The 16,664-nt window shown below is 35.6% G+C and overlaps 1 protein-coding gene across 1 annotated transcript in view; it reads left to right on the forward strand.

The window, feature by feature from the left end:
* Positions 1–15,725, forward strand: part of USP7 (ubiquitin specific peptidase 7) — a 71,982-nt gene extending 56,257 nt beyond the window's left edge. Inside the window, exons 18-31 of the mRNA XM_080557014.1 lie at positions 620–725; positions 1,121–1,213; positions 2,136–2,203; positions 4,151–4,251; positions 5,631–5,784; positions 6,482–6,549; positions 7,759–7,867; positions 7,962–8,039; positions 8,346–8,446; positions 8,955–9,054; positions 9,902–10,021; positions 11,315–11,386; positions 12,289–12,379; positions 15,101–15,725. Coding sequence (XP_080413140.1) covers positions 620–725; positions 1,121–1,213; positions 2,136–2,203; positions 4,151–4,251; positions 5,631–5,784; positions 6,482–6,549; positions 7,759–7,867; positions 7,962–8,039; positions 8,346–8,446; positions 8,955–9,054; positions 9,902–10,021; positions 11,315–11,386; positions 12,289–12,379; positions 15,101–15,207 — 1,368 coding nt within the window. The 3' untranslated portion in view covers positions 15,208–15,725. The remainder of the gene's footprint in view (positions 1–619; positions 726–1,120; positions 1,214–2,135; positions 2,204–4,150; positions 4,252–5,630; positions 5,785–6,481; positions 6,550–7,758; positions 7,868–7,961; positions 8,040–8,345; positions 8,447–8,954; positions 9,055–9,901; positions 10,022–11,314; positions 11,387–12,288; positions 12,380–15,100) is intronic.
* The last annotated feature ends 939 nt before the right edge of the window (positions 15,726–16,664 follow it).

Here is a 16,664-nt window from a genome sequence, read left to right on the forward strand (position 1 = left end):
CGTCCGTGATTCTTAGATTTCAGATCCTAACTTTGGGACATCAGATCTTTAAGTGTTTTAATTTAGCCTTTGTCTGGTAAAGTTTCATATTTGAGAAGATCTGGGCTATAGTGGGTTGATTGGGGTGGAAAGGAGGATTGTGGTGTATGATTCTTCTTCCATGAAGAAAAGACATAATCATGGTTTATATCCTAGATTTTAAACATAAATATATTTTTAGTCTTCCATTATTTGGGCAGAAACAATGGATTTAATGAAATGTATTGCTGAAGATGTAAAACATTGTACTTAAATACCACAAGAAGGGGATTGGTTTCACTGTCCTCTATTTTTTTTTTAGAGTGAAGTAATTTTCTTGCTATAATAGAGATAACTGTAGGTATACTTTTAAATGAAAAAGAAATAGGTCCATTTTAAGTAAAACCTATCATTTGTGCTTCATTAAAACTCTTAATTTTTTTCTGTCATTGTTTCTCTTCTCATAAACTTTGTCACTAGTGCAGCTAAAAAAAAAAAATCCCACTCAGAAAGTATGTCAGAAAGTTCTCATATCTGATGAAAATATAGATGTTAGTATTATGTTCTCTAGAGACTTTTTTCTTCTTCCACATCTACATAGATGATTGAGCTCAGTGACAATGAAAATCCATGGACAATATTTTTGGAAACAGTAGATCCAGAGATGGCTGCTACTGGAGCAACATTACCCAAGTTTGATAAAGATCGTAAGCATATATGCTAAAACTCGAGTAAATGCAAAATACTTTGGTTATTATCTCAAGAAACCTTGTGTACTTGTGTTTTTCGATGATGTCAATGATGTACCCATCAAACTACAGTGCTGAAATTAGTTTGTCTCGTGCATTTTTTTTCCCTTCATTTCTTTTTTTTAAGTGCAAGGTGTGTTTCAAATGCTTTTAGAATCACTGAATAATTTTTCATAAATGCAGGTAAATATATATATAAATTCAGTATTTAAGAATATTTTAAGGGCATTAATTAAATGAATAAAGGAAAGACACACTTACTTTGCTGTTTAAAGAAAAGTACCTAGGTGACTATTTCCAGACATAGTCAAATACTCCTTAGAAAAAAAAATAAATCTTGTCTTAATTTCTAGATGATGTAATGTTGTTCCTGAAAATGTATGATCCGAAGACTCGGAGTTTGAATTATTGTGGACATATCTACACACCTATATCCTGTAAAATACGTGAGTTCTAAAATTCAATTTCATTATTATAATTGAAAAAATTTAGAGACAATGTATTGTATATCTAATTTATTTTTAACAATTAGTTGTTCTATTGAAGTCAAAAATAGGCCACAGTGAAATTTTGATTTCTCCCAACACCAGTGCAGGTTCTCTGGTACGCTTTTCTTTCCCATGTTGTCAGTGAAAGTTTCTGCGAGGCTGACAGTTTTGCCTTAACACAGCATTGGCTGTCAGGTGTTTTTTTAGTTTTACAGTATTCTTCAGGTGTTGCTGAACATAAAAAGTTGTTTCAGACTTACTGTAAAGTTTTGTGATATGATATTGCTCCCCAGTTTTTTTCTTTTATTTCAGGTTATTTTTCAGAATGGACCTTTGCAATCACTCTTAAAGTAGTCTTATACAATTTGAGTACCCTAGTACTCGTTTTCACGCTGGTAGCCTGAGAATAGCTGCTTGGGTTTACTTAGCTGTGAGCCTTGGTTTTCATATGGATCCATTTAAGGAATTCAACAAGTGGCCACCAAGTTAAGATACTTTATCATTTTGAATATCTCATTCTGTTGATTTGTACATGCTTTATGTTTTTGTGTTTTATCCATGTGATTTCAAAAAAAAAAAAAATTAAATTAAAATTAAAATCCATCTCTGAAGAAGGAACACTGTAATTTAATTTCCTTGATCTTGGATGGCCTTGCACATTTTTTTTGTTGTTCAGATGAAGTGAAAGGAAACCTTAAAGTCTCTCTCTGGGTTAAATCTCAATATGGGCAGCTTTAGCCTAGAAGGTTCCATTCCTTAGAAAGGCATTTTAAAACTATTTAACCAGAACAAAAGAAAATAGATTCTCTGTTACTTTACGGATAGGTCTTGCAAGCAGTTACAGTGCAATGCATTTCACACTCCTTTTCTTTTCCAACAGGTGACTTGCTTCCAGTTATGTGTGAGAGAGCAGGATTTCCACAAGAAACTAACCTTATCCTCTATGAGGTTTGGATCGATAGACTTGTTTATTGTAAAAATCATTATTGCTGTACCAGTAGCAAATTTTGGGGTCTTTTTTTTTTAAGGATGAACCACTGTTTGATAATGTTCTAAACTGTGGATAATAAATAACCAAGTAGGTTGAGATGCAATCTTAGCATGGCAGTTGTGACCTAACATTCTCATGTACAACACAGACACAGTTCTGTCACTCGTAAATCCAGTCATTCACACAGAAGGGAACACTTGCATCTGGAGAGTTTGTGGAATTGCAACCTTTGGGACATTTCCAGCACCTGAAGGAATGAGGCCTTGAGCAAACTGCTCTAAACTGGAAGTTAGCCCTGCCTAGAGTAGGAGGTTTAGCTAAAGGCCTCCAGTGGTTCCTTCAAATGAAAATTATTCCATGATTCAAAATGCGTATCTCTGAACTTTTGATATTACACATCTGTTTCATTGTTATCTTATATACTTAAGTACATTACTAGTGTTCCCAACTCTTTTAAAGAAACCAAATGGTGAAACTCTACTTGCAAATTGAAGTTCAATATTTAAAAGGTGCATAAAAGCGACTAATAATGTTACATGTATGTTATAATACACTGTGAGGCATGATTCTGTTAACAAGGTTCTGTCAAACCAATACATTTTTCCTGAGAACTGAAGGGATGAATATTTTGACTTGATCAAGTAAAGGTGGTAAAGTATTATGATTTAACATTTTTGTCATTTACATTCTGTAGCTAGAGGGTGGGAAAAAAAAGCTTTATTGGTTTAAAAAAAAAAAAAAGCAATAATTTATAAGTCATAAGTACTCTAACTAGTAGGACTGAGGTCTACAGTGCTGCAAGAGAGTATCAGCAGATAGTTAACTTTGGAACAGATTTAAAATTAGAAAACTAGAAGTCTGAGGCTTTAAAAACAAAACAAAAAAATCTCTACATGAACTCCTACATGTGCAGCTTTTCTAGTATGAAATCTGTGCATACCCTCTGAAACTCAGCGTTAGAGGAGCTATGCTGCCAACATTATCGGCCATTGTATTTTCAGTGCCCCTCTTAGACAGATGAGTTGAGAAAATGTTGCATCATCTCCTTCCTTCTACAAGTTCAAAGTCAGCAGACAAAATACTTTGTCTGCTAACATATTTCTATTACAGAAATAGTAAATCTTTGCAACTGCTGTATTTATTGAGCACCGAAGGTACAGATCTTGCCAAGGCAAAGTTCTTACTATAGTAAGAACAAGGAACTGTTTTTTGTGTGTTTTGTTAGCAGTCCTGCAGTTCTCTCTGGTGGTTCCAGGGGCACACATGCAGTTCCATGCTATAGAGCAGACTTGTCAGGTACTGCTGTATGTATTTATTTTCAAAAATCACATGTGCCTTGCAATATGCAAAACATTTGTACTCCTTTACGGGTCAGGGTTGCATTTGTTTCTAGTTATAGGCAGGTGCTTTTTATCTCGGGAGGTTATCCTACAAGTAAAAATAATATGTATATATATATTTTATAGTATAAGCATTTTTAATAGGGCTTTGTTGTCTTTTTTGTGCGTGTTCCTTTACAAAAGCTCTGCATTATTAAATCAGTAAGCATACTTAGTATTCTCCAATCTTTCTGGAAGCTGCACGAGTAGAAAATTAATCTGAAATTTACAAAATTTCAGTGGTATGATAATACTGAATGATAAAATACTTCAAAATTAAGATAACTTGAGTGAGAATCCTAAGGTAAAGTATTGGTAAAATAAGCATTTTTATCCATAATAATGAGGTGGCTGTGAACCTTAGCTAAGATTGCATTTAATTAAAAAAAAAAAAAGTATACACACACACTTCTTTCAGTTGAAAGAAAATAAAAGTTACCTTGTCTGATTACGTTTACTATTGTGACTTTTATTTTTGTCTCTTGTTTATTCTGTGTGATAAACGATTTTCTTTTTTCGTTGCAGGAAGTTAAACCCAATTTAACAGAAAGGATTCAGGACTATGATGTATCTCTTGATAAAGCTCTTGATGAACTCATGGATGGTGACATCATAGTGTTTCAGAAGTATGTATTTTAAGGGGCCGGCTTATCATTACAATTAAATCACCTGGTTCACTTTGAAAACAGAACTTCCTTTAATTTAGTACTCTAACAGGAGCAAAGTGTAGTTTTCCAGCAGTAGATGTTCTCAGCAGTTCTCATTTGTTCATTCAAAGGGGAAATGAAAATATATTGATAGCTTTTTAATTATAACTTCACATAATTTAAGGAAATTCATCCTAGTTTAGAAAACTAATGCTCATAAATACTGAAATACGTCTCACTATTACCAAAGCGTGGTTCAGCAATACATCTGAGTTCTGCAGCTTTTTACTTGGAGCCACTGTAACCCAAACAGTGAAGAGCCTACCAGAATTTCAGATCTTGGGTTCTGTACCACCAGTGCTGTACAAGGCTCTTGACTTGGAGCTCCTTTCAACTTAGAACTGAACTCCTCTCCCTTTTTCCTTTTATTCATGCTCACTTTAAGTTCCATACTGGTCTGCGGTGATGAGATGCTTCCAGTTTGCCTGAGTGTATACAACTTATGGGTGTACTGGTGCTTCGACTGGAGTTTTCTCCAAGGCAACAGGAGAACTCCTGCTTCTTTATCCATTAAAGGGATCTTTCCTAAGCTTGTCAGGGCTATAAATCAGCATTTCAATGCTCTCACTCCTGATGGTCACACCCAACTGTGTTGCTCTGTTTCTCTCCATGGGCTGACAGTGGGTGGAAGCCAGCTAGTCTATCTTCAGCACTCTTACCCCAGATTATGTGAGATGAATGTATTTCTCATGTCATGCCTTGGAACTCGCATTCCCTGTTGACCCAGTTGGTGTTATGCACCTTTGGCTGGCTGCTGAGTTTTGGGTAAGTGCACAGCTTGTACCCTGGTGCTATTTCTCTGCTGAGAAGATAGGGGTACTGGTCAGTAGTGACCCAAACCAGCATCTGTGCAGGTTGTTTTGCTTCTGTGGTTCAAGGAGTGCTGTTGTACATCTGGCCTCTGTGCAAAGCAATTGATACAGGGGTATACAGAAAGTTTTGGCAGCATTAATAAAGACACACACTAATGTGCCAGGGTGGAGAGGGAGGGAAGAAAGCTGTTAGAATGCTGCTGTGAAATGAGTGGAATTGTCTATTGCCAGATTGCCAAATGAGAGAGCGCGGTGTGCAAGTGCATTGACTCTTGCACTGCACAGAAATATTCAAGGGTGTGAGTCACTACTGACTGTATTAGTTCTACTGTGTACAAGTGGTGGCTCTTTAAAAAGGTTTCTTAACTTTATTTCTGTATTTCTCAACTGTCACTGATTTACTGTAGAACCTGTTTAAGAGCCCTAGCTACGTGTATCTATAACAATGTAATGTGTAATGGTATTATCATTTGTCTGCTCCTGTAGGGATGATCCAGAAAATGATAACAGCGAACTACCAACAGCTAAAGAATACTTCAGAGACCTCTATCATCGAGTGGATGTCATTTTCTGTGATAAAACCATCCCCAATGACCCTGGCTTTGTTGTTACTTTATCCAATAGAATGAACTACTTTCAGGCACGTACCCTATTTGTTTCTTTGCATTTATTTCCTTGTGCTGGAAGTGACTTCTGCATTAGTTCATAAGCATGTTATAAATATTTTTAGGGAAGAGTAGATATGTTCTTGTACACTTCTTGCATTATGGTAAGGAAAAAAAATAAGAAAACCACTAATGCTTCTGAGAAGAAAATACTTTAAAAAAAATAATTTATTAATTGGATTTCATGCTGTGACATGAAAATATTGATGAAAATAACATGGTGATATAACCCAGCAAGCTAATTTCCTATGAGTGAGTTGAAGAACAGTGAGAATCTTCAAAGAACAAAGAATACAGGTTTCCTAAAAAAAAATAAATATTATAATGAAAAACAAAAGAGGAGTAGAGCTATTGTTGTGGCCTTTTGGTGACAGTGATTTATTGTAATTAGAGACATGTTCCCCTCCCATTCCCTTTCCTTCTTACTCTGGGTCACCTGTTCAGAAGCTAGAGATAGTAGTTTCTTCTTTTCTTGGAGAAGTAGACATAGTAGATCTCTCCCATTATTTCTCTAGCATAATATTTTTGAAGTAGAATAATGAATGATTGGGGTTGCACCAAATGACCTCTAGAGGTACCTTCCAACCTTAACCATTCTGTGATTGTATGACTGTAGAGCAGTGCCACAACTGTCTGAAAAAAATCAGAACTTACACAAATTTTTGTTTGCAGGTTGCAAAGACAGTTGCACAAAGACTTAATACGGATCCAATGCTATTACAGTTTTTCAAGTCTCAAGGGTAAGACAAATTTTCTAGTTTGGTGTTCTGTGTCTAAAGTATTATTTAAAATACTTAGCCCCAAAATAAGTAGGTTTCAGTTAATTTGTAGCTTTTCCATGTTGTGAACTAATTTTTTATCATTATAATGTTAGCGTTCTGGCACACACAGCAAGTTGCATAGACAGTTTACTAACTATTACAGTGGCTGGGTCTAGAGACCCCATGAATTGTTCATTTTATAAGAATTGTAGTAAGTAAAATTAAAAAAAAAAAAAAACAACAAGCATTTTAAAGGATTGTTGTTTAAACAACATTTCTGAAATGATTAATTGTTTCAGAGCCTTTACTGTACGGGTCAAGTTATTAAACTAATGGAAGTGCTATTTCAGAATATGCAGATGTCTAGAATGGAGGAGACCAGAAATAAGTGCATATGTAAAAGCAGGATTCTTGCTGCTGTTAAAGCTTTAAATGCAGGAGCTACTTGTCTCTGACTTTTATTTTTACTATTTATTTCCTGGAAGCCTGCAAATAAGGAAAGTTAACTCCATCCTGTCCAGACCCAATACAATGACTGGGATCCCACAGAGCTGCTAAAAGGGATGTTTCTGGTTAAAGTGGTGGTTTTGGGCACAGTTGTGTAAAACTGGATTTGAATCTATAGGAAACTGCAACTGCAGCAGAAAACAGCATACTGGTAGTTATAGGTATATGCTGCAGGAATAACACACACACAAATTGTATAAACTTTTTGTAGGTATGTAAAAGTAGAGTGCTCTTGAATCATTAACCTGCAGGTCTCTCCCTTCCTCATCAAGGAGCCTGTCCCAGTTTGGATAGCTCTGTGTAGCTTACTGGGCTTCGGTCACTCTGGAATTTTGCTGTGTCATATGGCCCCACAAATTAACCTTTCACAATCTGAATCAGGTGACTTTAGTGCTGCTATACTAGTAGTTTCAGAGGAATGTAGGTCTGCCACTCTGCAGGATTAAAGGTAAACTCTTAAACATCTGAGAGAGTTAACATGTACAGCAAATGGTATTTCTGTTCCCATGTGCTTGCCTGTTTCTAAAAATCAGTAAAGCATTGGATGTAATGCTGTTTAGCCTGTACTAGCAATTACGTGAAACTAGTAGCCAGGAATAAAAATGTTCTTGGTACTTTGATTTACTGAGCAGCAATGGATTCTAAAGAGATGTTTGTGTTTTTTCTTTTTCTCTTCTGTAGTTATAGGGATGGCCCTGGCAATCCTCTTAGGCATAATTATGAAGGTACTTTAAGAGATCTTCTGCAGTTCTTCAAGCCTAGGCAACCTAAAAAACTTTACTATCAACAGGTAAGAGTTTTTTGTTTTTGTTGGTGTGAATAATAAAAAAAAAAAATTGCCCTGTACAAAGTATGCCTAAAGTGTTTCTCTTTTCTTCTTTAAGCTCAAAATGAAAATAACTGATTTTGAAAACAGAAGAAGTTTTAAATGCATATGGCTAAATAGCCAGTTTAGGGAAGAGGTGAGTGAGGTTGGCTGTTATTTGTTATAATTTCTTTGTTGAAGTTGGTACAGCTGTGGTTATGGTACAGTTTGTACATTCTGCTGTCTCTGAAGAACACCAAGTTAGAACAGAGCTGTACCTTATAGAAAAACAATGCCAGTTCTTAAAAAAAAAAAAAAAAAAATTGAAGCGGTTGTTCACTTCAGTAATTTTTATTTTTTAAATATGGATTTTTGATGAAGAATCCAGTGTTTTCTGTGCTTTAATATGGTTGTTTACATTTTCAGGTTTTCTAATCACTTTTCTGTTCTAAATACCACCTAGGAAATAACAGTATATCCAGATAAGCATGGGTGTGTGCGGGACCTGTTAGAAGAATGTAAAAAAGTTGTAGAACTCTCTGAAAAAGGTTCAGGGAAATTAAGGTAAAGCTGGAAGATTTTGGATTTCTTCTATGTGATTGTATGCAGAAAAGTATCCATAGAACTTAAAATACTGTGAAAACTATTATTATGAAATGAAGTCTAATACCGTGTTAAAAAATGAAAAGATTCAGGAGTCTCATTAAGAGAGTTCTTATTAAATACAAATAGGAATCTTACGTAGCTATGTAAGTTTATGAAATAAATAATAAATTCTTGAGATGCTTAAGATTCATCAATCTCAGTTATTAATTCACAACTTAATAATTGTTTCCAATTCATGCTGTTCGCTTTTCAGGAGAGAAAAGTGAGGTCATTTAAAGAGAGTTTAAAAATAATTAAAACCTTTGCACTGCTAAAACAGAAAATTCAATCCTAGTATCTGTTTACATTCTGACTACACTAATTCTTCTTCAGGTTTGAGAAACTAATGTTGCATTGTTTTTTGTCTTTTCCCCACCACCCTCCATCCTTCCCCTTATAATGCTTTTTCTGTTCATGTGTTTTTAAGGCTGCTAGAAATAGTAAGTTACAAAATAATTGGTGTCCATCAGGAAGATGAGCTGTTAGAGTGTTTGTCACCTGCAACAAGTCGAACGTTTCGAATAGAGGTAAATACTACTTTCTTTAAGAAACTTTAAAACTTGCCTTTGAAAGAAGAAAGTATTTCAGGTGGTTATTGTCTTTTCCTAGATTCTGTTTTTCAAATACTGTGATACTTGCAGCAAGCAAGAATACGTGATTATACATATATATTTTAAAGATAATCCTTCTAAAAATCTCTGTTCCATCTCCTACCCTGTAATGGTTCCATTCTTTCAATCTTTACATACGTTTATATAACAAAACGTGAACAATTGGCAAGGGCCTGTCCTGAGAACATTTGCCTTCTTAGCAATAATTAATTCCAAGGTTTGTATGGGGACTCATCATGCAAATTTTCATGCTTGGAACCCACATTGATATGCAGAATTGTATTCTAGAAGACTGTTTCCTTTTCTTTTTAAGTTAGAGCTTCTTGAGCCAAATCTTGTTACTTAGTGTGATTTTTTTCTAAACATTTCATCTTGCAAATCTGTTAACTTGCCTCAAAGATAAGAAATAAAAAAAGAATAGTAAGCTTCCAATGTAAAGCTGTAATGAGAAGATGACAAGAGAAGGTCTGTGATATTTTTGTAACTACAGCTGATGGAAGATTTCATGTCAAAAAAGCCATCCAGGGAAGCCAAGAGAGTGTTTTACTGAATAGGGGAAGCTCAAGCATTGTTGTGACAGAGATGAATGGGGGTGGGGAGATGACACTATGTCAAAAAAAAAGGTCTGTCTTTAATTGTTTTTAAATAGACTTGTTTTGCATCAGTAATAATACGTTAAGTATGCATTTAGTTACTTAATATGTTGGGTTTTTTTTGTGGAAGCTTTAGCTGATTGCAGTCTTAATTTTATGTCTGGATCTAGGAAATTCCTCTGGACCAGGTAGATATAGATAAAGAAAATGAGATGCTAATCACAGTGGCACATTTCCACAAAGAGGTTTTTGGGACATTTGGAATTCCATTCTTGCTGAGGATACACCAGGTACATATGCCTCCCTTTTCTCCTTATGCAATAATCTTTTTGATGTTTCTTAAAATACTGTAAAAGAAAGTGATTAGAGTTAGTAAAAATTGTTGCTGTTTAAAAAAAGGGAAAAAAAAAGTTCTGCCCCATATATGCATTTTTGTGGTTAAATCCCTTGCTGTCTTGGTTTTCCTTTGCATATACAGATTGCTCAGTGTTTCAGTGAGCCTTTTTAGGTCATGAATATCAAACTGGTGATTGACATGCTGTATATGTAATATTAAAATAAAAATAGAATCTGATTTCTAATACTGTGTTAGCAATTCCGATGTAAACTTATTGGCAAAAGTGGCGAAGCCATTGTTGTTTGGCTTCTTATTGAGACAAATGATTATGACAAATGAGTGAGTTTGCTTTCTTGAACATTTTCTAAGATGACTCTGCATTTTATAATTTATTTCATAACTTTAATAATTTGGTGTGCTTTATCTTCCAGGGCTGGAAGTTAATACAAGAATGAAAGCTAATTTTGAAAGTTTATATTAAGTTTTTATGTATTGCTACTCTAACCAAGTGTCACACTATTTCTTTCAATAGAAAAGTGTTTTTATGAGGGCAGTTAGCACTTGTGCTTTTAAACTATTTTTCTGTTTTTTGTTTGTTAGTTTATACGAAAATTACATAGTTTCATGGAAGTTTTGGTGTGAGACATATGTCCACACCTCTGAATCTTTGTGTCATTTTACCATATTTCCATGTTTTTGACCAATGTAGAGTAAGATCTTTGTGTTAATTTTTGGTGGAGACTATTTGCACTGCATTTCCCTAAGATAGCTCTATTGATCTTTAAGTTAACACTGTCTGGTATTATATTTCAAGCAGCTTATATACAGAACATGCAGAAAAATACTATAAAATTTACCAGTTGAGGGGAAGCATCACAGCTGTAGAGGTTTGAAGAAGCAATATACTTAGGAAAGATCACTTAAAAATAATAATACGTATATTTTTAAAATCCCTATTTTGCTGCTAATTTCTAACTTTGTTTCTTAACTTGTATATATTGAGCAAGTCAATTTATGGGAGAGATTGCATAAAGACGAATCAGTAAGACTTGCAGATGCCGAGTTTATAGAAAGCTGTACATTGTACGTACTCTATTGTAGTAGATAGTGTTGACACTTCAGTAATTTTGGTAATAGCTGAGAGATTAAGATATGCAATGTATTCTGATGTAGCTTGAAGTAGGAAATATTTACGGCACCCCTTTTGCTTCCTATTTTTTGACGTTAAAAATGTCGTAATCATTAGGGTGAACACTTCAGAGAAGTTATGAAGCGGATTCAGACAATGCTGGACATACAAGAAAAAGAATTTGAAAAGGTAATGGCAAGTTGGAAGAAGTTTTATTGCTGATTGCAGACTCTAAGTTTATTTCAAAAAGTTTGAAAACTGTAAATTTGGGATAAGTGCAGATGTTGATCAGTAGAACAGTTGCTTGCCCTACTGACCTTTCTGAGAATAATTAGGTAAAATGTGTAGGACTAGTACTTCTGTACTGTGTAAAATGAGATACTCCGCAAAATAGCAGAATAACCTAGAAAAAGTTTGGATGGTACAGAAGCTCAAGAGGGCACGCACTTCAGTTTCCTGCTCAGAGTAGAGCTAGCTTAAAGTTAAGTCAGGTTGCTCAGGATTTTACCTAGTCGCAATTTAAATATTCCCAAGAATGGCAGTTCTGCCACGTTCTGGACAGTTATTTTAGAGCTGTATCACTCATTGTGAAGGTCTTTTTCTTACCTGAGATCAGAATTTGTCATTTTGCAGCTTCTGATAGTAGCCCTCTTGTCCTTATGCTGTGCACCACTTGGAAAAGTCTGCCTCAGTCTTCACAGTATCACCCTTCAGTTGGTGGAAGACTGGATGTTCCTGTTAGCCTTTTGTTCTCTGAGCTAGATAAACAAGTTCCCCTTAGCTGCTTCTATGCCTCGTGCTACAGCCCCCTGTCTTACTGGCCTTTGCTGGAACCCCTGCAGTTTGTTTCCAATGCGCTTTCATTGGAGGGCCTGAACCTGGACACAATATTCCAGATGCAGTCTCAAGATTTCCTGACTGTTCATTTTTATCCTGCTGTCTAAGTAGTTGATGAAGATCTTAAACAGGATTGACTTCAGTATCAACCCCTGAAGAATACCACTCATAACCAGCTGTGTTTTATATTATGAAGTTAGACTTGGAGACTTTATTTTAGTACAGTATCTTAACAGTTTTCTTCCTTTTCATAGTTTAAATTTGCAATTGTAATGATGGGCCGACACCAATATCTCAATGAAGATGAGTATGAAGTGAACTTGAAAGATTTTGAGCCCCAACCTGGTGAGTTGTTCTCAATCTGACTATTCTGACCTCCTGAAGTCAGGTCTGCCAGTTGTTATAAGGCAGTTATCCTTAACTCAGAACACAGAAACAGATTAGTTGTTCTTTGTACGTCAAGTACACTGAATATAGTAACTAAGCAAGTATTTGCCTATACTTGCATGCACGCTTCACTGTTAGTCTTGAGAATATATATTCTGTAGACATATGAATTACTGCATAGTGTTTGCTTGTGAGCTAAAAGTTTGCATTTGAACAACCAGCATTTGAGCAACCAAATGGGTCAAATATCCATACAGCATGCTTTACAGAAGAGAGTTATGTTACTTGCACTGTATCTGTATTGCCCATCTGCTCCTTTGTATATTTGATTCTCACATTGTTATTGGAGTAGGTGCTCATATTATTCCTAAAACATAAGAAAGTGCATCCTCATAAGCTCCTTAAGTGTGCCACAAAGAGGTATTTGACTTCTCATATTCATTGAAGACATTCCTTGTTCTTTCTTGATATCTTCAATGAATCTATAGAATCAAACAAGAATATTACATATGTGACTAGGATGCTGTTTAGATTCTTCAGACAAGATTCACCAAGCTACAAATTCAGCTCTGCTCTGAATTTGTCTGTGGAGGTGGTCTACCATCTTATTTACTCAACTGATATTTAAAGCTTTATTCTCTGAGGAATATACACATAGGAGAAACCAGGTTAGTCATTGAGGAGTCTCACCACAGTCGTCTTTTGGGAGTTTTAGCTGGAAATGACACCCTTGAACTTGCAGTTAGGGCTGTATTGAAAGTCATGAGTTCTCTTCCCCCCCAAATTTGCCAGATTTGCTCTGATGTTTTTCAAGCTCTGGACTTACATAACAATTGTAAAGAATTCCTGTAACTGTCCATTTATTTCAAAATCCATAGAGAATTAGGCCTGTAGTGTTAATGAGTACTTTGCAGGGACCTAGCAAGAAGTCATCTCATTGTGGTATGTTATACAGCCAGGTTTATGGCTAACAGCTGTGAATATGAGGGGACTTGCCAAAACTTTGGATGTCTCCATGTGAACAGGCCATCAGTGCGCAGAGGGCAGTGTGGTTGGTGTCACTGGGGGGACCTGGTTTTCTGCACACATTGTGAGGGGTCTCTGGATGACTAACTCAGAGGTAGACATTTGTCAGTGGGCAAATAAGCTCGCTCTTGTGTGTTCAGAGCAGGCAGAGTCCTGATTTTATTCTAAGTCATCTTTCTGAGTGCAGGGAAAGGGAAGGCAATAGTCCAAAATGAGTTATTGGACTTCCTGAGCAAACCTAGAGCCAGTATTGCTGAGGCAATGTGAAAGACTAGGTAACTAGGTCAAAAGTACAGAACATAGAAGAAATTGGAAAGGGGAGAACTTGGTGTTTGAAGCAGCTGTAGGGAATCTGAGACTAGTGGGTTTCCATTTGAGAGTTGCCCTTTTGATATTATAGACTTTGATAGAATTAACTCCCCACAAGATTCTCCTGTTGGGTGGTAATATGATGTTCTAATGCCTTCTTATCTAAATAGTATTTCAAGGTGTAGGGCTCACAAGTTCCTATAAATACCAGATTTTAACATGTGCTGGACTGACTGAACTGAAGGTTTGGCTTTCACTAATTTTATCAACATAGTTGGTGTCGATCAATGCTGTCCCTCTCCTTTTGTAAAGATGCACTCTAATGACAATTGTGCTAACAGCATATGATTGAGTTTCTTTCTTTAAAAGACATTAAAGTGATCTCAGCCAGATTGGCAGTACTTTTATATTGGACATTGACCATTACGTCAAAAAGAAAAAATATTTTGATTGAAGAAAATATATCCAAAAATGCAGATGCAGGCAACCAGAAAGGTCAAGTGTTTTATGCTTTAGTGATTACAGTTGATGTCCTGAAATGTAGGAGTGTGCTTCTCTTGCTGGGGGGCTATTTAGTTTGTGCCGCTATCACTTCACTTCAAAGAACATTTGATGCTCTTCATTGAAGACATCTTAAAAGGGAGTATTTTCCATTTGCAAGAAGTACATGGAATGTGTTTTTTCATGAAAATTAGCAGCATGTAAAACAATATGGGGTTGAACAAGTGAAAAATTCTGTATGTTTTCTGTATAGTCCAAATATGACTAAATTTTTTCTCAGAATAAATACAAGGTTGGTTACATGATTTCTTAATGAACACATGATTTGCATTTTACATGTACTTAAGAATGTTCCTACATAACCAGGTGATAAGAATAACTTAATACAGCAGCAATCATTTATACTGTGGCAAATACTATAGGTTATCATATTTAGATGATGATTTCCTCTTTCAAGCACTGCCCAGCAGTTCTGTGAAAGGTGGTACTTCAGTTGACATGCCTCTAGCCATAAATTGCAAAAGCAAGGGTTTTTTTGTTGTTGTTGTTGTTTTTTGTTTTTTAACTTCAGCACATACTTCACTGCTGTAAACTCTCGTAAGTGACTGAAGAGGAGGAAAACCAGCTACCTGATGCAGAAACAGTTGTAGAAATATTACTGGGAGGAAAGTTGTGGTCAGGAAAGCAGCTGTCATGGCTGGGGACTATAGGAGTGTTCTGCAGCCCTCTTCCATACTGTATGATTCCTAGCAAACTGAACAGGGCACGCATGAGTAGTTTGTGTAAAGGAGTCTTTTCAACTTACTCTTAAAAACTTCATTTTTTTTCTCTTTTCTTTTCTAGGCAACATGTCTCATCCAAGGCCATGGCTAGGGCTTGACCATTTCAATAAAGCCCCAAAGAGAAGTCGCTACACTTACCTTGAAAAAGCTATTAAAATCCATAACTGACTTACGTAACCAGATTGTCAAGGCAAGGGACAAAAATAAGTGTGTGTGTGCACCTTTTTAACAACTGTAGAACTTTGGTACACGTGCACTATATCTGAAGTCTTCAGCAAGAGGATTTGCTGCTGATGTTAATTTTATTTTGTTGAGGCTGTTCAGTTTGGCTTCTCTGTATCTATTGACTGCCCTTTTTGAGCAAAATGAAGGTGTTTTTATAAAGCTTGGATGCCAATGAGAGTTATTTTATGGTAAACGTAATGCAAGGCAATTGTCAGCATAATGAGGGAAGAGTTTAGTAGAACAGTTGACATTGGCAAAATATTTGTCTGTAGTACGTTTATAGATGGCATAAGCTGGCTGGCTGCCCTTCCTGGTATGGTATTCACCATCACTGCAGCTAGTAAGTCTTATGTTTAGACTCACATCAGATTTATTTCCTTCAGTTATACTTTAAATGACATTTTTGTGCATTTGTAAATGCAAAAAACTCACATCATCAATAAATAGCAATCTCTACTTCATTGTGTACATTGTTGGCACTTATTCGGGATTTTTGTCTCCTCCAGCTGCATAGAATCTTTTTTAATAAACTAGTTTTCATTTAATTTAGTCACTACTTTGCATCCTGTTTTGCCAAGTGGATGCCCTGACTCCTAAAATGAGATATTTGGGTCTTTTTATTAAATTTTCAACCATTGTTGAATACAGTTGCAATTTATTATGCCATCTTCTGGGAAATAGAATGACACTGAAAGTTGGCAAAAGCAAGTGAAAGGATTATAAATATCATTAATTTAGTTAACATGGGAAGAGATGGGGAAAACACAAGAAATAGCCTTTTAGCACAGAGGGGCATGCTCACTAGTATTTAGTAAGCTGTTGACTTTGTATAAAAAAGGAGGAAAAAAAAGAAAAAAGAAAAAAAGAAAAACTGAAATTGTATATTTAATGAATGAACATGTACAATTTAACACTTGGAGGTTAATTTTGTTGGGTGAGTCTGCAAGTGAATTTCACTGATGTTGATATTCATTGTGTGTAGTTTTATTTCAGTCCCCAGACTGCTTCCTTTTATTTTGGAGCTAATGCCAGCCGCGTTTCTAGTTTTGAGTGCAGTAAAGATAGAATCAGCAATTCACACTTAATTTTACATTTTTTTCCAGTATTTTATTTTGTTTCTGTAGCCGCAGTGTACAACAACTCTTCCTGTATATTGCCTTTTTTTGCTGGAAAATGTTGTATGTTGAATAAAATTTTCTATAAAATTTTTCTTCAGTGAGTGATGACATGGAAGTTGAAGAAGATTTTCTCTTCTCCGTGGAAATAGAGTTCTGGGAAAGTACTTTTATTTGTGAGGTTTTGCTAAAGGTGTGTTTTCTTGTTTTCAGTGTTGACAATTGTATAACCCTTATATTGGTTGTTTTGGAGTTTGGGGGAAAATTTGTGGGGTTTTCTGTTCA

This window comes from Anser brachyrhynchus (genome assembly GCF_964034855.1).
Source record: "Anser brachyrhynchus genome assembly, chromosome: 15".
Classification (NCBI taxonomy): Eukaryota; Metazoa; Chordata; class Aves; order Anseriformes; family Anatidae; genus Anser; species Anser brachyrhynchus.